At 42.0% G+C, this 25,953-nt stretch overlaps 2 protein-coding genes across 5 annotated transcripts; both read left to right on the top strand.

The window, feature by feature from the left end:
* The first annotated feature begins 5,294 nt into the window (after window positions 1–5,294).
* Window positions 5,295–12,789, top strand: LOC110531389 (zinc finger protein 12). 4 transcript variants are annotated; one of them, XM_036987239.1, is made up of 3 exons: window positions 5,295–5,635; window positions 9,241–9,243; window positions 10,833–12,789. In XM_036987239.1, exons 1-3 carry the CDS (start codon window positions 5,464–5,466, stop codon window positions 11,654–11,656), a joined length of 999 nt encoding a protein of 332 aa, XP_036843134.1. In that variant the 5' UTR covers window positions 5,295–5,463; the 3' UTR covers window positions 11,657–12,789. The 4 variants fall into 4 exon arrangements, with proteins under 4 accessions (XP_036843134.1, XP_021470254.2, XP_036843135.1 ...); XM_036987240.1 differs by lacking the exon at window positions 5,295–5,635 and adding an exon at window positions 7,490–8,049; XM_021614579.2 differs by lacking the exon at window positions 9,241–9,243 and having other exon boundaries at window positions 5,316–5,635.
* Window positions 12,790–19,777: 6,988 nt separating this feature from the next.
* On the top strand, window positions 19,778–25,698 carry LOC110531388 (zinc finger protein 358). Its single transcript, XM_036987228.1, has 2 exons — window positions 19,778–20,105; window positions 22,416–25,698. The coding sequence occupies exons 1-2, from the start codon at window positions 19,940–19,942 to the stop codon at window positions 24,137–24,139; spliced, it is 1,890 nt and encodes a 629-aa protein (XP_036843123.1). The 5' UTR covers window positions 19,778–19,939; the 3' UTR covers window positions 24,140–25,698.
* Window positions 25,699–25,953: the final 255 nt, after the last annotated feature.

The raw sequence follows: 25,953 nt of genomic DNA, 5'->3' as shown, positions 1-25,953 counted from the left end.
CTCAGTGTCACCATCAGTTGGTGTGTCTGGTAGTCCTTCAGGGTCTGGGAGAGGATCCTCAGTATCACCATCAGTTGGTGTGTCTGGTATTCCTTCAGGGTCTGGGAGAGGGTCCTCAGTATCACCATCCGTTGGTGTGTCTGGTATTCCTTCAGGGTCTGGGAGAGGGTCCTCAGTATCACCATCAGTTGGTGTGTCTGGTATTCCTTCAGGGTCTGGGAGAGGGTCCTCAGTATCACCATCAGTTGGTGTGTCTGGTATTCCTTCAGGGTCTGGGAGAGGGTCCTCAGTATCACCATCAGTTGGTGTGTCTGGTATTCCTTCAGGATCTGGGAGAGGGTCCTCAGAATCACCATCAGTTGGTGTGTCTGGTAGTCCTTCAGGGTCTGGGAGAGGGTCCTCAATATCACCATCAGTTGATGTGTCTGGTATTCATTCAGGGTCTGGGAGAGGGTCCTCAGTGTCACCATCAGTTGGTGTGTCTGGTAGTCCTTCAGGGTCTGGGAGAGGGTCCTCAGTATCACTATCAGTTGGTGTGTCTGGTAGTCCTTCAGGGTCTGGGGGTCTCATCGCGCACCAGCGACTCCTGTGGCGGGCTGGGCGCAGTGTGCGCTAACCAAGGTGGCCAGGTGCACGGTGTTTCCTCCGACACATTGGTGCGGCTGGCTTCCGGGTTGGATGCGCGCTGTGTTAAGAAGCAGTGCGGCTTGGTTGGGTTGTGTATCGGAGGACGCATGACTTTCAACCTTCGTCTCTCCCGAGCCCGTACGGGAGTTGTAGCGATGAGACAAGATAGTAGCTACTACAACAATTGGATACCACGAAATTGGGGAGAAAAAGGGGTAAAAATTAAAAAATGTAAAAATTAAATAAATAAGTCAGAAAGCTGTACATAGACTACAGCTCAGCGTTCAACACCATAATTCCCTTCAAGCTCATCACTAAACTAAGGAACCTTGGACTGAACACCTCCCTCTGCAACTGGATCTTGACATCCTGACAGGCCGCCCCCAGGAGGTGAGGGTAGGCAATAACAAATCCGCCACACTGACCCTCAACATGGGGAGCCCTCAGGGGTGCGTGCTTAGTCCCCTCCTGTACTCCCGGCTCACCCATGACTGCATAGCCGCTCGCGACTCCAACACCATCATCAAGTCTGCCGATGACACGACGGTGACTGCCCTGATCACCAACGATGATGAGACTGCTTACAGGGAGGTCAGAAACCTGGCAGTGTGGTACCAGGACAACAATCTTTCCCTCAATGTGATGAAGACAAAGGAGATGATCGTGGACTACAGGGAAGGAGGGCCGAACAGGTCCCCATTCACACCGACGGGTCGAGAATTTCAAGTTCCTCTGTGTCAACACCTATCATGATCCAAACACAAGAAGAGGGCATGACAACTCCTATATCCCCCTCAGGAGGCTGAAAATATTTGGCATGGGTCCTCAGATCCTCACAGTTCTACAGCTGCACCATTGAGAGCATCTTGACTGGCTGCATCACCACTTTAATGGCAACTGCTTGGCATACGAAGGCGCAAGGCAGAGGGTAAGACATACGGCCCAGTGCATCACTGGGGAAGAACTCTCTGCCATCCAGGACCTCTATACCAGGGGGTGTCAGAGTAAGGCCCTATAAATTGTCAAAGAATCCAGCCACCCAAATGAAAAACAGATATATAATTTACATAAGTATTCACACCCCTGGGTCAATTCATGTTAGAATCACCCTTGGCAGCGATTACAGTTATGAGGCTTGGTAAGTCTCAGAACTTTGCACACAATATTTTCATATTATTATTTTTTATTCTTTAATAAGCTCTGTCAAGTTGGTTGTTCATCATTGCTAGACAGCCATTTAAGTCTTGCCATAGATTTTCAAGCCGATATAAGTAAAAAATGTAACTAGACCACTCAGGAAAATTCAATGTTGTCTTGGTAAGCAACTCTAGTGTATATTTGGCCTTGTGTTTTAGGTTATTGTCCTGCTGAAAGGTGAATTTGTCTACCAGTGTCTGTTGGAAAGCAGGCTGAAACAGGTTTTCCTCTAGAACTTTCCCTGTGCATAGCTCTAAACATATAGTTTTGTATTCAGGACATGTTTAGCAATTTTTTTAAATTTTTTATTGCAAACAGGATGCATGATTTGGAATATTTTTATTTTGTACAGGCTGACTTCTTTTCAACTCTGTCAATTAGGTTAGTATTGTGGATTAACTACAATGTTGTTGATCCATCCTCAGTTTCTTCCTTTTTCCTAACACAGCCATTACACTCTGTAGCGGTTTTAAAGTCACCATTGGCCTAATGGTGAAATCCCTGAGCGGTTTCCTTCCTCTCCGGCAACTGAGTTAGGAAGGACGCCTGTATCTTTGTAGTGACTGGGTGTATTGATACACCATCCAAATTGTAATTAATAACTGCACCATGCTCAAAGGGATATTCAATGTTTACTTTTTTTCTTATTTTTACCCATCTACCAATAGGTGCCCTTCTTTGCAAGGCATTGGGGAAACCTCCCTGGTCTTTGTGGTTGAATCTGTGTTTGAAATTCACTGCTCGACTGAGGGATCTTACAGATAATTGTATGTGTGGGGTACAGAGACGAGGTAGACATTAAAGAATCATATTAAACACCATTATTACTGCACAAAGGGAGTCCATGCAACTTATTATGTGACTTGTTAAGCACATTGTTACTCCTGAACTTATTTAGGTCTTTCCATAACAAAGGGGTTGAATACGTATTGATTGACTCAAGACATTTCAGCTTTTAATTTTTCATTAATTATTAAAAATGTCTAATAACATTATTCCACGTTTGACATTATGGGGTATTGAGTGTAGGCCAGTGACACAAAATCTCAGTTGAATCCATTTTAAATTCAGGAAGTAACAACAAAATGTGGAAAAAGTAAAGTAGTGCGAATACTTTCTGAAGGCACTATAGCTACCCACACTATCTGCATTAACTCTTTTTGAGTATGCACACACACACTGGACTCTACTCACACATACTTACACACACACACACGCAGCCAATGTTCCCTCTAAACATCCTCCGGGACTGCCACGTAGAACAAATGCCAAACCGATTAGAGACGCAAGAGATTTATCTTCACAGAGTTCGCCCCATTAGTTTGCACGATATAGATCAACGTTTTTTTTTCCGTGATCGAAGCAACATTATTATAATCCCCTCTGAATCAGAGAGGTGCTGGGGGCTGCCATAATCGACATCCACGTCTTCGGCCCCCGGGGAACAGTGTGTCCCATCTTTGATTTAAGCTGGGACACAAGGCTGGTAGCCTAGTGGTTAGAGCGTTGGACTAGTAACCGAAAGGTTGCAAAATCTAATCCCTGAGCTGATAAGGTACAAAGCTGTCATTCTGCCCCTAACCCACTGTTTCTTGGTCATCATTGAAAAAAATAATTTGTTCTTAACTGACTTGCCTGGTTAAATAATAAAAACTGTGTTTAAGGGTATATACCCACAGGGACTATGTTTAGCCACTGATTGGTTGGTAGTTGGTACTTCAGAAATTGTCTGCAGTCTTACATTACATTCAATTTATCTGGGGTAATGACATGGGGTGTTTACTGGCTCTTTAGTTTATACTGAGCACATGTGGTCTTAGTGAAAATGTACAAGAAGCCTTGCTTCACTTCTGAAACCTAATGAATACATGCCTGGATTATTTTTGGTCATCAGAGTGTATTTTATATGTCCCTCCCTTAGTTTAAAATGTAAAACAGTTTGTGGTCTCCATTTTTCTTTTTTTAACTAGGCAGGTCAGTTAAGAACAAATTCCTATTTTCAATGACGACCTTGTTCAGGGGCAGAACAACTTATTTTTTACCTTGTCAGCTCAGGGATCTTATCTTGCAACCTTTCGGCTACTAATCCAACACTCTAACCACTAGGCAGGTAGATCGGACACTACTAAAGGCTATGAGCTTTTTTGGTATTTTTTCAACTGTACTGGCTTACATTTAATATGTCTCAAAGTCAAGTTTGATTTGACCGTTTGATTGACTGAACACAAAGGTGTTGTACCCTGAAAACTAGAGCTGCAGCATGCCCTCCGCCTAAGGGTCCTAGATGGACCTTCATTAGGCTTTAAACCCACTGTTAAGCGTTTGCCTGGCTACACATCCACATGGCTCTGGCCAACTGATGTTTCTTCTCCAGGTTGAGCCTGGATTTGCCAATCTCCCCAACATTCTGATTGGTCATAGAAACCGAAGGGTTGGGCTAGAGCCGGACTACGTGATGACATCATTAACTTTGGTAACTCTGATTGGTTAGACTTGTTAGAGAAGATCCAATCGCTGATTAATTTGTTTTGTACAACGCCCCTCATTTTAAAGCGATTGACAGAGCAGAGGAATTCAATTCAAGGTGAGTCGTTAGGCAAGCCTAACATGTCTCTTTATATCACACCAGGGTCTACTAAATCACAACGAGATCTACTTTTTTTTCACCACGATAAACCTTTTCAATCTGTCTCTGACAGCATCAACCTCACAGACTTATTAAAGACAGAATCCACATTAGGGGAAACAGGGCCACTGTTCACCTCAGCGCCATTGTTATAGCGTTTTTTGTTTTGTTGACTAAATGTAAATGAGCAGCGTGGTAAAAACAAATTGCAGTACATCAGTGGATGGCTCATAATAAATAGCTGGAACTGATTCTTCCGCTCCAGCCATTACGAGTCCGTCCTCCCCAATTAAGGTGCCACCAACCTCCCGTGCAGGACATATTCTTCTGTTCTATCGAAGTGTGCAGTGATGTCAGAGGGAGAGAAAAAAACTGTGTTCGTTGTTTGCTGTAAACGTCTTTGTTGGTATAATATCCCAAACAAAAGTGTCAGTTTCACCATTAAGGATTCCAGCTTTAAAGAATATAATTGATTCACTATGTGCCACAGAAACTGCTTTTACTGTGAATTAAGCAGTAGGAGCAGTGATTCAATAAGTTGTGTCCACTTAAGGACACTTAAAGACTTAAGGGTCAATTCAAGTCCACCCCCCCAAAGAAAAATTGTTCTACAATGTTGACAATACAGTAATGTGTGGAGACCAAAGGTTTTTTTTCAATTTCAATTTATTTTAGAAATAGGTCATTATTTAAGAACAGTGCAAAGGTGCCAATATATTTGGCCGCACCTGTATGATAACCACTGTTTGTCTAAGCGTGGTTATTGTTTCCCTTTACTACGGGTCTATAGGCCGCCTTACACAGTAGTAAACTCCCATCCAGCTGGCGGCGCCTGTTGTGCATTTCTAGGCCCACCACCCACTAGAATAAAATGCATTTTCTAAAATTCCTAGACTAGAGCACGGAAGTAGGATTGGAGACGACTTGTTTTTATTTTCAACGTTCCCTGTGTGTAGTAAAGAAAGACCCACTGACAATACTAAATAGGCTACCCAACTCTCATTCGACTGACAATGACTAAACTACAGTTGTTGAGTGTGTTTCTAAATGAGCGCTTAACGGCGGCTGTTGTGGAGATTGTCGGGGCAGTTGAGAAAACGGTAGTGGAGTACCAGGAGGAGAATGATCGGCTACGGAGACTGCTGCGGATCACACCAGAGATACCACTAACGTTATCGAGAATAGGTACGTAGCTATGAACATAGAAATAAGAAAGAATAGAACGGGCTTGTAACTGATGCGGCTCATGCAATGGGGATGCATTTGTTGTAATGTCATTAGAGTTTATTCAACAAATCACAGCACAGATTGCTGGATATTCTTCCTGTTATGCTCCTATGTGTACACTCGTAATGGCCGCCATCCAAACATTATAGCATAATTGACTTGAATAGGGACACCCGTTCTAATCATTCTTATACCTGTGGCTATGTAGCCTTTTAATCGTGACTCCCATTAAGTGGAGTTCAGGAACATTAACACGCATCACTTGCGGTACGGTTTTGTAAGTCGAACGACCTTATCTTTCATATTATCGAGAAATACACGATGTTAAATCGATAACTTTTTATAGGGTTAATGTTTTCACAAAGCCATATCTCCATGAGGGAGTTATTGAACCGGGCAAAGACACTGCTCGGTCATTTTGTCGACAATGTAGGGATGGTGCATCGTTCAGAAACATGCAACATATTTTCCGTAAAAATACATTTTTGCGTTTTCTAATTAGTTTTCATTGTGAAGGTAGCTTTTTTTAAAATCTAAATCAATCACATAATCTTACTAATTAGCCAACAACACATGCTTTAATTATGTCACTTATTTTGAGCCGACTTTGCTTGGGCACCTGGGTGAGATTAATCGAAGCCCCTCATTGTTACAACGGGTGTTTACGGAAAAGAGACGGAAGGCAGAGGCTGCTGCCCAAACACTTAAGACACACCCTAATTCCCTCAGCCCTCAAATTAAGTGGACACTTCTGATGACGTTTCATGACGTCTGACGAGTATACGCTTACAGGGCGAGGGAGGAAGAAATTATTTTAAAAATCTATTAACAACAAATCAATACAGGAAGTACACGTGGGAATAGAAGTGTGTGTATATATATATAAATAATATAAAAGGACAATTGGACTAGGGGGTCTAGGGGCGGGGCCAGGGGGGGTACTATCACATTACACAAGGACCTTAACAAGGGACATACAGGCACTTACAATTCTAACAGCTTTTTTGTTAGTAGAGTATTTAATTGTCTTAAAATACAGTTCAATTTGTTTTTGTAGGGTAAGAGAATGTGTTTTGTTTGTAAATTTACATTTGTGAATATGAAATTTGGCCAAAAGAATAATGAAATGAATTACATAAAATTTGTTTCAGCTTATTTCTATCGTAGGTAAAAGAATCCAAGCAGTACATCTCTCCACAATAGTGTAAACTCTTCATAAATCTGTTGAATTATAAATCTACTGATGTCTTGCAACAGTTTCCTTCATTGAATACAATGCCAAAAAAGATGCACAACTGTTTCTGGGTGGTCATTACAAAAGGAGCAATTTGAGTTGATGTTTTCCTTAAACGTCTTCATATAGTGGTTGGCAGGATAATATTTATGACATTTTTTAAAGGAAACTTCCTTAATTTTGTTCACAAGTAGGTATGTGTGTGGCAACATCCAAACTTTTTTCCCAACAGATATTATCAATAAATCCATTCCAATAAGGCATGACATTAGATATACAACTTCCTGCTGAAACAAGGTTCGTATCGCTCTGTTGTTGACTGGACCAAAAGAGAAGCAAATCTTTCCCACTGATGTGTCAACGGAAGGTAGGCTCTGAGGGTCAGGTCTTGACACGTTCCTGAATAATAAAGCAACAGCTGAGGGAATGGCATCTAAAACAATTGCAAAATCTTTAGGTGTTACAGGCACCTTGTAAAGTGATAAGAATTCCTTATAACTAAGTTTTTTTTTTTTAACACTGCATTTACAATTTGTCTCACCGAGAAATTATTTTTAAATGGACAACCCTTGGCCGGAAATTCGTCACTGGTTCATCCCGTGATGATTGTGTTTTCATCCACCGGTAGCATGTGGGTGCTTTATATGCGCTAGTCAATTGAGTGAATGTCTACTTATTAAATACAGAAATATTAATATACGCATACTGTATGATAGCTAGCAAATGAATTAGATAACTAGCTAGAACTTCTGAAGGAAAATGTGTATTTCTACAATTTCCAAAAGATAACCAAACAAAACATTGACTTTTTTACGAGGTGTGTTTGTGCCGTCATGTGCATTAGTAGCACAATTTCAAACCAATTTGCATTTGTTTTTATTTACACTTGTACGTTAACTTAAAAACAACGGAGAAGTTTTCGCTGACCGTTCTTAGCGGATGTACAATCGTCGCCAAATTGAATTATGGCGAGTTTCAGGCCCTGGAGTGAACATAATTGTACACACGCAAACTCGACTAAAAAAAGACAACTAAGGGGCTTACGTTGCAAACTTCCCTTGCTTGGCTAATGATTTGGACCACCCGCCAAGATGGCGATGGGGATTCCCCCAAGGGCATAAGGCCCTTGGGATGATGGGTAAGTGGATAAGTTTATAAGTTTGAACTTGTTGTCACTGAAAAAAAAAATGCTGTCGGCTGAAATTGTTAAAACAGTGTGTGTAGAGGAAGTGTGTGCTTTGCATTCGTGAAATTATTTTGATGTCCTATGAAAGGAGTGGGATTTATGTCTCTAGATCTGTCCCGGAATTGTGAATCGATTCATGTTTAGATGTAGTGTTTGACTGTTTTGGCCATACTATATTTATTTCTTTATTCTGCTCCTTTGCACCCCAGTATCTCAACTTGCACATTCATCCTCTGCACATCCTACCATTCCAGTGTTTTAATTGCTATAATGTAATTACTTTGCCACCATGGCCTATTTATTTCCTTACATCTCTTATCCGACCTCATTTGCTCATACTGTATATAGATTTTCCTACTCTATTATTGATTGTATGTTTGTTTACTCCACGTGTAACTCTGTGTTGTTGTTTGTGTCGAACTGCTTTGCTTTATCTTGGCCAGGTCGCAGTTGCGAATGAGAACTTGTTCTCAACTGGCCTACCTGGTTAAATAAATGTGTTCTCAACAGGCCTACCTGGTTAAATAAAGGTGTTCTCAACTGGCCTACCTGGTTAAATAAAGGTGTTCTCAACTGGCCTACCTGGTTAAATAAAGGTGTTCTCAACTGGCCTACCTGGTTAAATAAAGGTGTTCTCAACTGGCCTACCTGGTTAAATAAAGGTGAAATAAATCAATAAAAATATATAAAGGGATGAATAAGAATATGTACATATAAATATATGGATGAGCGATGGCCATGCGACATAGGCAAGATGCAGTAGATGGTATAGAGTACAGTATATACATATGAGATGAGTAATTAAAGTGGTGTTATTTAAAGTGACTAGTGATACCTTTTATTATGTCCATTAAAGTGGCCAGAGGTTTTAGTCTGTATGTTGGCAGCAGCCTCTCTCTGTTAGTGGTGGCTGTTTAACAGTCTTGAGATAGAAGCTGTTTTTCAGTCTCTCGGTCCCTGCTTTGATGCACCTGTACTGACCTCGCCTTCTGGATGATAGCGGGGTGAACAGGCAGTGGCTCGGGTGGTTGTTGTCCTTGATGATCTTTTTTTGTATTTTGAGGCTTAAAATCAAAGCTAAGACGTTTTGTGATTGGATTTGCAGTATGTATTTAGTTTGAGATGTAAGCTAGCTACTTTAAGACTGTTTCGTTTGGATGAACAAAACGGTTGCTTAGCAACCATATACTGGCATGTTCTCTGGAGAGAAAAAAAAGAAGTGAGTTCCAATATTTGCATAATCGTTGTGTTTGGAGGATAGCTGTGAGGATTGTTGAATCAGGAATAAATACTATGTTCTCCTCGAGCTCATTAATGATAGAATGTTCATATTGGAAGATGGCAGAAAGGCCAGTCTTTTTGGAAAATGACATGGAGTACAGGGAGTGGAATGTTGGATAAATAAACTGGTACCTAGTCTCTGTCTAGAAGCTGGCCCTAGCTATCTGCTAGGCTGTATAGAATATAGTCTCTGTCTAGAAGCTGGCCCTAGCTATCTGCTAGGCTGTATATAATATAGTCTCTGTCTAGAAGCTGGCCCTAGCTATCTGCTAGGCTGTATAGAATACAGTCTCTGTCTAGAAGCTGGCCCTAGCTATCTGCTAGGCTGTATAGAATACAGTCTCTGTCTAGAAGCTGGCCCTAGCTATCTGCTAGGCTGTATAGAATACAGTCTGTCTAGAATGTGGCCCTAGCTATCTGCTAGGCTGTATAGAATACAGTCTCTGTCTAGAAGCTGGCCCTAGCTATCTGCTAGGCTGTATAGAATACAGTCTCTGTCTAGAAGGTGGCCCTAGCTATCTGCTAGGCTGTATAGAATACAGTCTCTGTCTAGAAGCTGGCCTTAGCTATCTGCTAGGCTGTATAGAATACAGTCTCTGTCTAGAAGCTGGCCCTAGCTATCTGCTAGGCTGTATAGAATACAGTCTGTCTAGAAGCTGGCCCTAGCTATCTGCTAGGCTGTATAGAATACAGTCTCTGTCTAGAAGGTGGCCCTAGCTATCTGCTAGGCTGTATAGAATACAGTCTGTCTAGAACCTGGCCCTAGCTATCTGCTAGGCTGTATAGAATACAGTCTCTGTCTAGAAGGTGGCCCTAGCTATCTGCTAGGCTGTATAGAATACAGTCTCTGTCTAGAAGCTGGCCCTAGCTATCTGCCAGGCTGTATAGAATACAGTCTCTGTCTAGAAGCTGGCCCTAGCTATCTGCTAGGCTGTATAGAATATAGTCTCTGTCTAGAAGCTGGCCCTAGCTATCTGCTAGGCTGTATAGAATACAGTCTCTGTTTAGAAGCTGGCCCTAGCTATCTGCTAGGCTGTATAGAATACAGTCTCTGTCTAGAAGGTGGCCCTAGCTATCTGCTAGGCTGTATAGAATACAGTCTCTGTCTAGAAGCTGGCCCTAGCTATCTGCTAGGCTGTATAGAATACAGTCTCTGTCTAGAAGCTGGCCCTAGCTATCTGCTAGGCTGTATAGAATACAGTCTCTGTCTAGAAGCTGGCCCTAGCTATCTGCTAGGCTGTATAGAATACAGTCTCTGTCTAGAAGCTGGCCCTAGCTATCTGCTAGGCTGTATAGAATACAGTCTCTGTCTAGAAGCTGGCCCTAGCTATCTGCTAGGCTGTATAGAATACAGTCTCTGTCTAGAAGCTGGCCCTAGCTATCTGCTAGGCTGTATAGATCATAGACATCTTGAATTCATCTGTTTGATTCAAATTTCTGCTCCTTCCCTCCAGACTCCCTGCAGATCTCTGTCTCTGAAGAGGAGGTTCCTCCTGAGCAGCAGCACTGTGAGCAGGAGTGGAGCCCCAGTCGGGGGCAGGAGGACCCAGAGACCACACAGATTAAAGAGAAACAGGAGGAAGTCAGGACCAGTCAGGAGGAAGAGCAGCTTCAAGGTCTGGAGCCTGATATCATAGAGTTCGATTTCACTCCTTCAGGTGTGAAAAGTGAATGTGATCAGGAGGACCCACTTTGGTCCTTGACTCTTCCCCAAACCCAGACTGTGAAGGACAGAGAGGGAGACTCTAAACCAGTAGATCGCAAACCTTTTGTCACCGTGAACCACCTAAAGTGTCTTGACATTCCCTGTGATCCTCCAGATAATCAGAACATTGCCTGCAGCCACAGCTCTGCTGTAAGCAGAAACCCAGTAGGACTTGACAGCAGCCCACCATTGGATCTGAACACAATAATGGGGGAAACCTGCACATGGCCCTTTTGTGGCAAGACCTTCAAACAAAAAGGACATCTGTCCAGGCACATGAGGGTTCACACAGGAGAGAAACCTTTTAGCTGTGGTGACTGTGGAAAAAGCTTCAGTCAGAAGGGGACCCTAACCATGCATAAACTGACTCACACAGGAGAGAAACCGTTTAGATGTTTTTTTTGCAGTAAAAGCTTCAGCCAGAAAGGGGACCTAATGAGACACATACTGACTCACACGGGAGAGAAACCATTTAGCTGTGGTGACTGCGGTAAAGGCTTCATTCGCAAGGAGCACCTAACTGCACATTTACAGACTCACACAGGAGAAGTGTCGGTCTCAAGCAGAACCTAACCATGCAGAAACTGATATAGATCTGAAACTGTCTAAACCGTTTAGCTGTGGTGACTGTGGGAAAAGCTTCGGTGTCAAGGGGAACCTAACTGTTGACATAGAGACACAGGATGATACACTTCTATTTGTGGTGACTGTGGGAAAGGCTTCAATCATAAGATGGACCTAAGGAGGCATAAACTGACTTACAGTGAATTTGGAAAGTATTCAGACCCCTTGACTTTTTCCACATTTTCTTACATTACAACCTTATTCTAGATTTGATTAAATAAAAAAATGCCCTCAGCAATCTACACACAATAACTCATATTGACAGTGAAAACAGTTTATCAATTTTTTTCACATATTTTTTAAATATTTTTAAATAACTTATTTACATAAAGTATTCAGACCCTTTGCTATATGATTATAAAATTGAGTTTGGGTGCATCCTTTTTCCAATGATCATCCTTGATGTTTCTGCAACTTGATTGGAGTCCACCTTTGGAAAATTCCGTTGACAAGACATGTTCTGTCAGCTGATGAGGAATATGCAAGGATGTGGACACCTCGTAGGAAAGGAGGATCATTCACACTGAGGGTTTCAGATAAAGGTATATATAAAAGCACGTTGTGTTTTTCAACATTTTATGTGAATAAAGTTTGATTTGATTCAATTGATGATGTAATGATTAAACAGTGAATGGTAGGAATGTAGGAAGCTCACAGGTCTGCTGTTCTGTCTGATGTTTTCACGTTATTAAAAACAGGAATTCCTGGGCCTTTCGATTTAGAATGTCTCCCAGCTGATGAGAGAGTGGTTATTGATACATGGAAAAAATATTTACTTTCCAGAATATATCTTCCTTCCATCGGTCCAAAAGTATTTCTCATCCATTTTGACCTAATGCTGCTTATTCATGATATTGTTTTGAATCTTTTGGGAAGTAATGATTTATAATCGACACCTCGTAAGTACACTTTGTAGAAGTGCAAACTCGGTTTTAAGTATACTACAGTGTTTTTCAGTCCCAACTCAATAAAATTATTTGTAAAATCTCCTTATTACTGCATTCTTTAGTTTAGCGCCCAATTTTTCAGTTTTTGATTTGTTAAAAAAGTTTGAAATATCCAATAAATGTCGTTCCACTTCATGATTGTGTCCCACTTGTTGTTGATTCTTCACAAAAAAATACAGTTTTATATCTTTATGTTTGAAGCCTGAAATGTGGCAAAAGGTCGCAAAGTTCAAGGGGGCCGAATACTTTCGCAAGGCACTGTACATATAAGATGAATAATGTAGGGTATGTAAACATTATATTAAGTAGCATTGTTTAAAGTGGCTAGTGATATATTTTACATCAATTTCCATCAATTCCCATTATTAAAGTGGCTGGAGTTGAGTCAGTGTGTTGGCAGCAGCCACTCAATGTTAGTGGTGGCTGTTTAACAGTCTGATGGCCTTGAGATAGAAGCTGTTTTTCAGTCTCTCGGTCCCTGCTTTGATGCACCTGTACTGACCTCGCCTTCTGGATGATAGCGGGGTGAACAGGCAGTGGCTCGGGTGGTTGTTGTCCTTGATGATCTTTATGGCATTCCTGTGACATCGGGTGGTGTAGGTGTCCTGGAGGGCAGGTAGTTTGCCCCCGGTGATGCGTTGTGTAGACCTCACTACCCTCTGGAGAGCCTTACGATTGTGGGCGGAGCAGTTGCCATACCAGGCGGTGATACAGCCCGACAGGATGCTCTCGATTGTGCATCTGTAGAAGTTTGTGAGTGCTTTTGGTGACAAGCCAAATTTCCTGAGGTTGAAGAGGCGCTGCTGCGCCTTCTTCACGATGCTGTCTGTGTGGGTGGACCAATTCAGTTTGTCTGTGATGTGTACGCCGAGGAACTTAAAACTTACTACCCTCTCCACTACTGTCCCATTGATGTGGATAGGGGGGTGCTCCCTCTGCTGTTTCCTGAAGTCCACAATCATCTCCTTAGTTTTGTTGACGTTGAGTGTGAGGTTATTTTCCTGACACCACACTCCGAGGGCCCTCACCTTCTCCCTGTAGGCCGTCTCGTCGTTGTTGGTAATCAAGCCTACCACTGTAGTGTCGTCCGCAAACTTGATGATTGAGTTGGAGGCGTGCATGGCCACGTAGTCGTGGGTAAACAGGGAGTACAGGAGGGTACTAATGGTGTTAAATGCCGAGCTGTAGTCGTTGAACAGCATTCTCACATAGGTATTCCTCTTGTCCAGCGGGGTTAGGGCAGTGTGCAGTGTGGTTGAGATTGCATTGTCTGTGGACCTATTTGGGGCGGTAAGCAAATTGGAGTGGGTCTAGGGTGTCAGGTAGGGTGGAGGTGATATGGTCCTTGACTAGTCTCTCAAAGCACTTCATGATGACGGAAGTACAGGGCGGTAGCCGTTTGGCTAAGTTACCTTAGCTTTCTTGGGAACAGGAACAATGGTGGCCCTCTTGAAGCATGTGGGAACAGCAGACTGGGATAAGGATTGATTGAATATGTCCGTAAACACACCAGCCAGCTGGTCTGCGCATGCTCTGAGGGCGTGGCTGGGGATGCCGTCTGGGCCTGCAGCCTTGCGAGGGTTAACACGTTTAAATGTTTTACTCACATCGGCTGCAGTGAAGGAGAGTCCGCATGTTTTGGTTGCGGGCCGTGTCAGTGGCACTGTATTGTCCTCAAAGCGGGCAAAAAAGTTGTTTAGTCTGTCTGGGAGCAAGACATCCTGGTCCGTGACGGGGCTGGTTTTCTTTTTGTAATCCGTGATTGACTGTAGACCCTACCACATACCTCTTGTGTCTGAGCCGTTGAATTGCGACTCTACTTTGTCTCTATACTGATGCTTAGCTTGTTTGATTGCCTTGCGGAGGGAATAGCTACACTGTTTGTATTCGGTCATGTTTCCGGTCACCTTTCCCTGGTTAAAAGCAGTGGTTTGCGCATTCAGTTTCACGCGAATGCTGCCATCAATCCACGGTTTCTGGTTTGGGAATGTTTTAATCGTTGCTATGGGAACGACAGACAAAATGAGAAAAAAAAAATCCAGAAAATCACATTGTAGGATTTTTAATGAATTTATTTGCAAATTATGGTGGAAAATAAGTATTTGGTCACCTACAAACAAGCAAGATTTCTGGCTCTCACAGACCTGTAACTTCTTCTTTAAGAGGCTCCTCTGTCCTCCACTCGTTACCTGTATTAATGGCACCTGTTTGAACTTGTTATCAGTATAAAAGACACATGTCCACAACCTCAAACAGTCACACTCCAAACTCCACTATGGCCAAGACCAAAGAGCTGTCAAAGGACACCAGAAACAAAATTGTAGAGCTGCATCAGGCTGGGAAGACTGGATCTGCAATAGGTAAGCAGCTTGGTTTGAAGAAATCAACTGTGGGAGCAATTATTAGGAAATGGAAGACATACAAGACCACTGATAATCTCCCTCAATCTGGGGCTCCACGCAAGATCTCACCCCGTGGGGTCAAAATGATCACAAGCAAAAACGGTGAGCAAAAATCCCAGAACCACACGGGGGGACCTAGTGAATGACCTGCAGAGAGCTGGGACCAAAGTAACAAAGCCTACAATGCAAGGGCATTGAAGATGAAACGTGGCTGGGTCTTTCAGCATGACAATGATCCCAAACACACCGCCCGGGCAACGAAGGAGTGGCTTCGTAAGAAGCATTTCAAGGTCCTGGAGTGACTTAGCCAGTCTCCAGATCTCAACCCCATAGAAAATCTTTGGAGGGAGTTGAAAGTCCGTGTTGCCCAGCAAGAGCCCCAAAACATCACTGCTCTAGAGGAGATCTGCATGGAGGAATGGGCCAAAATACCAGCAACAGTGTGTGAAAACCTTGTGAAGACTTACAGAAAACGTTTGACCTCTGTCATTGCCAACAAAGGGTATATAACAAAGTATTGAGATAAACTTTTGTTATTGACCAAATACTTATTTTCCACCATAATTTGCAAATAAATTCATTAAAAATCCTACAATGTGATTTACTTTTTTTCCTAATTTTGTCTGTCATAGTTGAAGTGTACCTATGATGAAAATTACAGGCCTCTCTCATCTTTTTAAGTGGGAGAACTTGCACAATTGGTGGCTGACTAAATACTTTTTTGCCCCACTGTATGTATATATATATATATACATATATTGCGCTTGTCTTTTTCTAGTAGCACTGACTTTGCTGATAACTTCTGTCTTGAGGAAATAACACTGAAACATGCATGAGAGCACCAGCTGTTCTGGAAAACTGTGTGATCACGCTCTCCGCAGCCGATGTGAGCAAGACCTTTAAACAGGTCAACATTCACAAGGCTGCTGGGCCAGACAGATTACCAGGACGTGTACTCAGAGCAACTGGCAAGTGTCTTCACTGACATTTTCAACCTCTCCCTGACCGAGTCTGTAATAACTACATGTTTCAAGCAGACCAGCATAGTCCCTGTGCCCAAGAATGCAAATGTAACTTGACTAAATGACTACCACACCGTAGCACTCACGTCGGTAGCCATGACAGTGCTTTGAGAGGCTGGTCGTGGCTCACATCAAAACCATCATCGTGGAAACCCTTGACCCACTCCATTTCACATACTGCCCCAACAGATCCACAGATGACGCAATCTCAATCACACTCCACACTGCCCTTTCCCACCTGGACAAAAGGAACACCTATGTGAGAATGCTGTTCATTGACTACAGCTCAGAGTTCAACACCATAGTGCCCACAAAGCTCATCACTAAGCTAAGGACCTTGGGACTAAACACCTACCTCTGCAACTGGATCCTGGACTTCCTGACGGGCCGCCCCCACGTGGTAAGGGTAGTGAACAACACATCTGCCACGCTGATCCTCAACACTGGGGCCCCTCAGGGGTGCGTGCTCAGTCCCCTCCTGTACTCCCTGTTCACCCATGACTGCATGGCCAAGCACGACTCCAACACCATCATTAAGTTTTCTGATGAAACAACAGTCTCTGACCTCCCTCAATGTGAGCAAGAAATAGGAGATGATCGTGGACTACAGGAAAGGAGGGCCGAACAGGCATCATTAACATCGACGGGGCTGTAGTGGAGCGGGTCGAGAGTTTCAAGTTCCTTGGTGTCCACGTCACACACCAAGACAGTTGTGAAGAGGGCACAAGAACACCTTTTCCCCCTCAGGAGACTGAAAAGATTCCCAGATCCTTACTTTTTATTTTTTACTTTAGTTTATTTTATTTAGTAAATATTTTCTCTTTATAAACTCTATTTATTCAACTGCATTGTTGGTTAAGGGCTTGTAAGTCAGAATTTCACTGTAAGGTCTACTACACCTGTTGTATTCAGCATTTCACTGTAAGGTCCACTACACCTGTTGTATTCAGCATTTCACTGTAAGGTCTACTACACCTGTTGTATTCAGCATTTCACTGTAAGGTCTACTACACCTGTTGTATTCAGCATTTCACTGTGAGGTCTACTACACCTGTTGTATTCATAATTTCACTGTAAGGTCTACTACACCTGTTGTATTCAGCATTTCACTGTGAGGTCTACTACACCTGTTGTATTCAGCATTTCACTGTGAGGTCTACTACACCTGTTGTATTCGGCATTTCACTGTGAGGTCTACTACACCTGTTGTATTCAGCATTTCACTGTGATGTCTACTACACCTGTTGTATTCGGCATTTCACTGTGAGGTCTACTACACCTGTTGTATTCAGCATTTCACTGTGAGGTCTACTACACCTGTTGTATTCAGCATTTCACTGTAAGGTCTACTACACCTGTTGTATTCAGCATTTCACTGTGAGGTCTACTACACCTGTTGTATTCAGCATTTCACTGTGAGGTCTACTACACCTGTTGTATTCAGCATTTCACTGTGAGGTCTACTACACCTGTTGTATTCAGCATTTCACTGTGAGGTCTACTACACCTGTTGTATTCAGCATTTCACTGTGAGGTCTACTACACCTGTTGTATTCAGCATTTCACTGTAAGGTCTACTACACCTGTTGTATTCAGCATTTCACTGTGAGGTCTACTACACCTGTTGTATTCAGCATTTCACTGTAAGGTCTACTACACCTGTTGTATTCAGCATTTCACTGTGAGGTCTACTACACCTGTTGTATTCAGCATTTCACTGTAAGGTCTACTACACCTGTTGTATTCAGCATTTCACTGTGAGGTCTACTACACCTGTTGTATTCAGCATTTCACTGTAAGGTCTACTACACCTGTTGTATTCAGCATTTCACTGTGAGGTCTACTACACCTGTTGTATTCAGCATTTCACTGTGAGGTCTACTACACCTGTTGTATTCAGCATTTCACTGTGAGGTCTACTACACCTGTTGTATTCAGCATTTCACTGTAAGGTCTACTACACCTGTTGTATTCAGCATTTCACTGTAAGGTCTACTACACCTGTTGTATTCAGCATTTCACTGTGAGGTCTACTACACCTGTTGTATTCAGCATTTCACTGTGAGATCTACTACACCTGTTGTATTCAGCATTTCACTGTAAGGTCTACTACACCTGTTGTATTCAGCATTTCACTGTAAGGTCTACTACACCTGTTGTATTCAGCATTTCACTGTGAGATCTACTACACCTGTTGTATTCAGCATTTCACTGTGAGGTCTACTACACCTGTTGTATTCAGCATTTCACTGTAAGGTCTACTACACCTGTTGTATTCAGCATTTCACTGTGAGGTCTACTACACCTGTTGTATTCAGCATTTCACTGTAAGGTCTACTACACCTGTTGTATTCAGCATTTCACTGTGAGATCTACTACACCTGTTGTATTCAGCATTTCACTGTGAGGTCTACTACACCTGTTGTATTCAGCATTTCACTGTAAGGTCTACTACACCTGTTGTATTCAGCATTTCACTGTGAGATCTACTACACCTGTTGTATTCAGCATTTCACTGTGAGATCTACTACACCTGTTGTATTCAGCATTTCACTGTGAGGTCTACTACACCTGTTGTATTCAGCATTTCACTGTGAGGTCTACTACACCTGTTGTATTCAGCGCATGTGAGAAATACAATTGTATTTTATTTGATATGTGGTTGTCTCACCTAGCTATCTTTAGATGAATGAACTTACTGTAAGTCGCTTTGGATAAAACTGTCTGCCAAATGACTAAAAGGTCAATGTAAATAAATAAAGATTTTTAAAATATTATTGATTTTATTTCACCTGTATTTAATCAGGTAGGCCAGTTGAGAACACCTTTATTTAACCAGGTAGGCCAGTTGAGAACACCTTTATTTAACCAGGTAGGCCAGTTGAGAACACCTTTATTTAACCAGGTAGGCTAGTTGAGAACAAGTTCTCATTTACAACTGCGACCTGGCTAAGATAAAGCAACGCAGTTCGACACATACAAAAACACAGAGTTACACATGGAATAAACAAACGTACAGTCAATAACACAATAGAAAAGTCTATATACAGTGTGTGCAGATGAGGTAAGATTAAGGGAGGTAAAGACAATAAATAGGCCATAGTGGAAAAGTAATTACAATATAGCAATTAAAACACTGGAGTGATAGATGTGCAAAAGATGAATGTGCAAGTTGAGATACTTGGGTGCAAAGGAGCAAGATAAATAAATAAATACAGTATGGGGATGAGGTAGTTAGATGGGCTATGTACAGGTGCAGTGATCTGTGAGCTGCTCTGACAGCTGATGCTTAAAGCTAGTGAGGGAGATATGAGTCTCCAGCTTCAGTGATTTTTGCAGTTTGTTTCAGTCATTGGCAGCAGAGAACTAGAAGGAAAGGCTGATGTAATGATTAAACAGTACAGAGTATTGGAGGAAACGCACTGGTCTGCTGTTCAAAGTCCGTTGATGTTCTCACATCATTAGAAAATAAATTCCTCTGTTTTGTCATTTCTGTCATGCTGATGAGAAAATGTTTGGACTGATGTGATTGATACATCAAATAAAATTTCAGAAAAGGTCTCCTTGCTCTTGTCCTAGAGTATGTTTCATCAGATTTCACCTAATGCTGCTCATTCATGATATTTATTTAATATTGTATAATGTTATAAAGTCGACTCCTGATGATCCTAAACCAGTTTCTACTGGTTTGTAGGCTGCCCCAATCCAGCTGGCGGCGCTATTGTTCTTTTGTTTGACTAGAACACGGAAATAGGATTGGAGAAGACTTTGTTTTGATTTTGCATTCCTTGTGTGAAGTAAAGAAAGACATACTGACTGAACTAAGTTGGGTAACGTTACCCAATTCCCATTTCACTGAAAATGTCTAAACTACAGTTGTTTCGTGTGTTTTTAAATGAGCGTTTAACGGCGGCTGCTGTGGAGATTTTCGGTGCAGTTGAGAAAACGGTGGTGGAGTACCAGGAGGAGAATGATCGGCTACGGAGAATGCTGCGGATCACACCAGAGATACAACTATGTCGAATAGGTTCGTATTTAGATACTGATAGCTAGTTATAGTTCTACTTTATTTATAAACTGTTTGGCTAAAGTGAGTCACTGTGAATCAATTTGAAAGAACAGTTAGCAAAGCTATTTAATGTAAGATCCACCCGTGCATCATTTAAAAGTGTTGGCTTCGTCATTCTGACGCCGACGCAATTTCACTGGAGATATTAAATCTTTCTTTTGATCAGCTGAGGGTTAATGGTCAAAGGCCATTTCCAAGTTAAAGGACCCATGAGCACCAACATGTGAAACTCATAGGAGCATGTCAAATGTATATATTAATAAAGGCTTAGACACATGTTTTAACAATTTTTAGGAATAAGCAAAGGCTTTGATTTCTGGTTAAAAATAAATAAATGGAAAAGTGGTCTTAAACATCTACCAGGCAAATATATAAGAAATACCTCAAAACACAATAATACTGAAGTTAAGACCACTAAAGAAGGCCAACTCATTTCAACATTTATTTTTCATTTTGCTGAAATGATTTGCCTAATGTGAGTTTTGAAGAGCATAACCTAGTGCCTTGTTATTGTTACAAAAACCCCACATACAGTTAGCTCCAATAGTATTGGGACAGTAACCCATTTTCGTTGTTGTTTTGGCTCAGTTTTGACCACATTAATACCACATGTAAGTGAATTTGATTAATACACATCGAAGTGAATTTGTCCCAATACTTTTGTTCCCCTAAAATGTGGGGATTTTGTACGAAACGTGTTGTAATTTCTAAACGGTTCACCCGATATAAATTAATGTTGACAGTCTGCACTTTAACCTCATGGTATCATTTCAAGTGCTGGAGTACAGAGCCAAAACAAACAAAAACATTGTCACTGTCCCAATACTTTTGGAACTCGGTGGATCTTTAAGATAGTTTTCTAATTTCTCTCCCTCATGAGGAAGGTTAATGAACGTTTACAGAAGTAAGAACTATATTTGGACCTACCAATTCACTATTGTGTTTGTTTATGATTTATGAAGTGCTTAAAAGTGTCATTCTGTTACGGAATCCATAATATTTCCATGCATTTCTGTGTAGTACAAGATCAGGGACCCATGATGTCATTCAGTGACTGTCATTCTGTTATCAGGTGTTAATCCACTTCAGGGTCAACTTAAATATACACTGAACAAAAACATAAATTCGCAAACTGCAACAATTTCAAAGATTTTACAGAGTAACAATTCATATAAGGAAATCAGTCAACTGAAATAAACTCATTAGGCCCTAATCTATGGATTTTCAGAGATGTGCATCTGTTGGTCACAGATACCTTTTTAAAAATGGTAGGGGTGTGGATCAGAAAACCAGTCAGTATCTGGTGTGGCCACCAATTTGCCTCATGCAGCGTGACACATCTACTTTGTATAGCGTTGATCAGGCTGTTGATTGTGGCCTGTGGAATGTTGTCCCACTCCTCTTCAGTGTAGTTTTTTTTTTTTTTTACTCGAGGTGTAATATCATAGCTGACATCCCATTCTTTCTGCAGACATCTTTGAATCTTGACTCAGTTTTTAGAAAACTTGGGTCACATAAAAAAACACAGAGATTTGACCGTCATTCTGCACTGTTCTTCCAGTAAAATATGTTTTTGTAAAATGTTCAGTGGACATTTTTAAAAGTAGTCCTTGTGCAAAGAGTTTGTTTAACTTTGGAATTAATCGTTTTTTGTTTGGCATACATTTAAAAAAAAATAAAACTCTGCGTCTCAGCTCTATCTTAAAAAAACTATTGATTCTTGATTGTGATACGTTTTTTTTTGGAAACCTAAAAACTGAACTTCAGAATCGTCCAAAAATAACCAAACAAATGATTCGAGCCAATGCTTGTTTTTGATCCCACTCTTTGTTTCCATTCGCTCAGGGAGTGTTATAGTTCAGGGCAATGTGCAACACTTAAACACCTCTAAGGGAATCTGTGGTAAAACAGCATCGGTGTATATTATTTTGGGTTGCTATGACAGTTGAGTTCCTAAGGTTTCCAAAACCGTATTGAACACAACGGTTATTAAGGGTTAGACAGAGTGTCAGGACTTTTGTACACATTAGCCACAGTGAGTTCCATAGTAGGAATGAGAACCCAAGTCTTACATGGGTTGTGTTAAGAAGAGCATATACCTAGCTGGACTCAAGCATGTCTCCAGGCTGTGTAGATCATAGACATCCATGCCAATAAAGCCATTTGATATTTAAAATCATAGAGATCTAAAATTCACCTGTATGATTAGTGTTAAATTTAATTACGTGGTACATAAATAATGTCTGCTCCTCCTCTTATTCCCTCCAGACTTCCTGCAGCTCTCTGTCTCTGAAGAGGAGGTTCCCCCTGAGCAGCAGCACTGTGAGCAGGAGTGGAGCCCCAGTCTGGGACAGAAGGACCCAGAGACCAAACAGATTAAAGAGGAACAGGAGGAAGTCAGGACCAGTCAGGAGGAAGAGCAGCTTCAAGGGGTGGAGCCTAATATCATAGAGTTCCAATTTACTCCTTCCTGCGTGAAAAGTGAATGTGATCCAGAGGACCCACTTTGGTCCTTAACTCTTCCCCAAACCCAGACTGTGGAGAACAGAGAGAGTGACTCTAAACCAGTGGATCTCAAACCTTTTGTCACTGTGACCCACATTAAGGGTCTCAACATTCCCTGTGACCCTCCAGATAATCAAAACAATGCCTCCAGACACAGTTCAGCTGTAAGCAGCGACACAGTAGGACTTGACTGCAGTCCACCATTGGATCCCAGTCCACCATTGGATCCCAGTCCACCATTGGATCCCAGCCCACCTTTGGATCCCAGCCCACCATTAGATCCCAGCCCATCATTGGATCCCAGCCCACCATTGGATCCCAGTCCACCATTGGATCCCAGTGCACCATTGGATCCCAGTCCACCATTGGATCCCAGCCCACCATTGGATCCCAGCCCACCATTGGATCCCAGTCCACCATTGGATCCCAGTCCACCATTGGATCCCAGTCCACCATTGGATCCCAGTCCACCATTGGATCCCAGTCCACCATTGGATCCCAGTCCACCATTGGATCCCAGTCCACCATTGGATCCCAGCCCACCATTGGATCCCAGCCCACCATTGGATCCCAGCCCACCATTGGATCCCAGTCCACCATTGGATCCCAGTCCACCATTGGATCCCAGTCCACCATTGGATCCCAGTCCACCATTGGATCCCAGCCCACCATTGGATCCCAGCCCACCATTGGATCCCAGTCCACCATTGGTTCCCAGTCCACCATTGGAGAAACACTGTTCCAAACTCAGCACCACGTCTATAAAAACTCACCACTGCCGTGACTGTGGTAAAACGTTTGCTCTGAAAGCTGACCTGCAGAGACATATGACTCTCACCAGGAAGAGACTCAGTGAATGCCGCTTCTGCAAGAAACGCTACAACTCCACCTGTAAACTGAAGGCCCATGTCCGACTCTGCCACGTAGAGAAACTCTGCACCTGTTCCATTTGTAGCAAGTTCTTTAAACTCAAAAAAGATCTTTCCAGGCACATGAGGACTCACGCTGGAGAGAAATATTTTAGCTGTGGTGATTGTGGGAAAGGCTTCAGTCTCAAGAAGACCCTAAACAGACATAAACTGATTCACACAGGAGAGAAACAATTTAGCTGTGGCGACTGTGGGAAAAGCTTCAGTCAGAAGGGGAACCTAATTGAACATATACGGACTCACACAGGAGAGAAACCTTTTAGCTGTGGCGACTGTGGGAAAAGCTTCAGTCGCAAGCACACTCTAACCGAACATATACGGACTCACACAGGAGAGAAACCATTTAGTTGTGGAGACTGTGGGAAAAGATTCAGACACAAGAAGACCCTAAACAATCATACACTGACTCACACAGGAGAGAAACCATTTAGTTGTGGCGACTGTGGGAAAAGTTTCAGTGTGAAGAGTAATCTGTTTATGCATGTTAAAAACATCCACAAAGCAAGAAAACTATTGGGGCATTCACGTGCACATCCGAAGTGGAAAACTTCCCAATAAGGAAGTTGCAATTCAAATGCTTTTATGATCTAAATGTTGACGGTGTGTGTGGGGCAATGGAGAGAAACAAAATGGTGCAGTTTGAGGCCATGTGACGGAGAGTGATGCGGGCCCTGGAGATGGGAGTGTGCGCAGGTGGGTCTGGGCAGGGGTGATGTTGTGGATGTTTGTGTGATGTTCTGTATTGTGTGTAAGAAAAAAAACAAGGAAGGAAGTCGCAAGTGTGACATGATTGTGTTCTAGTGCTTTTTGAAGTCGGAACAATTCTTCGACCATTAAGATTTTAGCAAGTTAGATAAGCTAGCCAATGTTGCTAACAATACATTTAGCTAGCTAGCTTGAAGGTGCAGTCTGGGGTCTTGAAGGGATACTTCGGGATTTAGGCTTTTAGGATTTAGGCCTTCAGGGTTTTATTTTACAAATTGTATGTCTCTGCATCCAGTATGAAGGAAGTTGGAGGTAGTTTTGCGAGCCAATGCTAAATAGTGTTAGCACAATAACTGGAAGTCTATAGTATCTACTAGCATGCTAGCAGTTGCCATAAACTTAGTCATTGCGGTAACACTAGTTAGCAACTTCCTTTAAACTGCATGCCTAGACATGAAAATGGCATCTATGAGTTAATCTGATTCAGGGGAAGTAGATAAAGGGCTTCATTGCCAAAATCCTTAAGTATCCCTTTAAGCATTTACATGTTTTAAAAAAAAATCAGATTGTACAAATTCTTTGTAACATCCTAGAAATTGCAAACAATTTGTTTCATATCAAACGAAATGGATGACGTAATACACAATTGTGCACACTTTTCGGGGACCCCTTTTTGGTTCATGAGCACTACTTTTAAAACGACTTTCTGAAAAAATACAAAAGCTCTGGAGCATCACTTTAACATTGCGAATATGGTCAAGTTAGCTACATTATGTAGCTACATTATCCACCTTGACAAGGGTTAAGACATCAAAGAGATTCTGCATCACAGAGGAACAGTTACCAAAGGCTAGGAAGTGGAATGGACAAAAGAACAGCACCACGAGGATCTAAAGATAACCAAGGTGTCAAGAAACAGATTTGGCGTCATCTTTTGATTGAAAAGTTGAGAAGTCAGTGGTGAAGCGTCACAAACTCGGCAACGGGATAACAACGTCTTCTCAGTTTCCCACGTGTAATTACGACTTGGAGGGAGGGTCGTTCAAGTGAATCTTCACAGTCTGAACTCCCAACTCCAATAAAGCCAACAGCACATGAAGGCCCAATTTTGATCTCGGAATGGATAAGAATTGGGCTGCCCATGTAAATAAACACTGCCAAAGTCTGTTGTTGTGTTCAGGTTATATTATATGTAACTCGGTTGGTAGAGCATGGTGCTTGCAACGCCAGGGTTGTGGGTTTGAAACCGACGGGGGAGCAGTAGGAGACATTCTGCATAAGAGCATCTGCTAAATGACTCAAATGTAAACAGGACTTCCTGGTTGTTTGTTTTGTAAAGTCTCTCAGGTGATGAGGATGGTGAGATTGGTGTTATTGATACATTAAAACATGTTTATACTTTTAACAGAAAATATCTCCTTCAATTTGTCCAAGAGTATTTATCAACCATTTTTACCTAATGCTGCTCATTAACCTCTATGGGATCGGTGTCCAGCTAATGATCCATCATTTATGACATTCCTGGGAGTGTGTAAACTTACATCTTTTATTACCATTTAATTTTTCTATGTTATGTACATGAAAATGTATCAATTGACCAATTCGGCACATTGTGGTGAGACTTTTGAACAGTAATGCAATGGTTCATTGGATCAGTTAAACGTTGC

Source organism: Oncorhynchus mykiss, chromosome 9, assembly GCF_013265735.2.
Source record: "Oncorhynchus mykiss isolate Arlee chromosome 9, USDA_OmykA_1.1, whole genome shotgun sequence".
Classification (NCBI taxonomy): domain Eukaryota; kingdom Metazoa; phylum Chordata; class Actinopteri; order Salmoniformes; family Salmonidae; genus Oncorhynchus; species Oncorhynchus mykiss.
The sequence above is the reverse complement of the archived record's forward strand: the minus strand, read 5'-3'. Positions and strand labels throughout refer to the sequence as shown.

What these genes read in the sequence shown, in the direction of transcription:
- LOC110531389 (XM_036987239.1), top strand. Translation starts at nt 5,464, where the DNA reads ATGACTAAACTACAGTTGTTGAGTGTGTTTCTAAATGAGCGCTTAACG.
- LOC110531388 (XM_036987228.1), top strand. Translation starts at nt 19,940, where the DNA reads ATGTCTAAACTACAGTTGTTTCGTGTGTTTTTAAATGAGCGTTTAACG. An exon ending in GATACAACTATGTCGAATAG is followed by an intron (nt 20,106 to 22,415) that starts GTTCGTATTTAG and finishes TATTCCCTCCAG; the next exon opens with ACTTCCTGCAGCTCTCTGTC.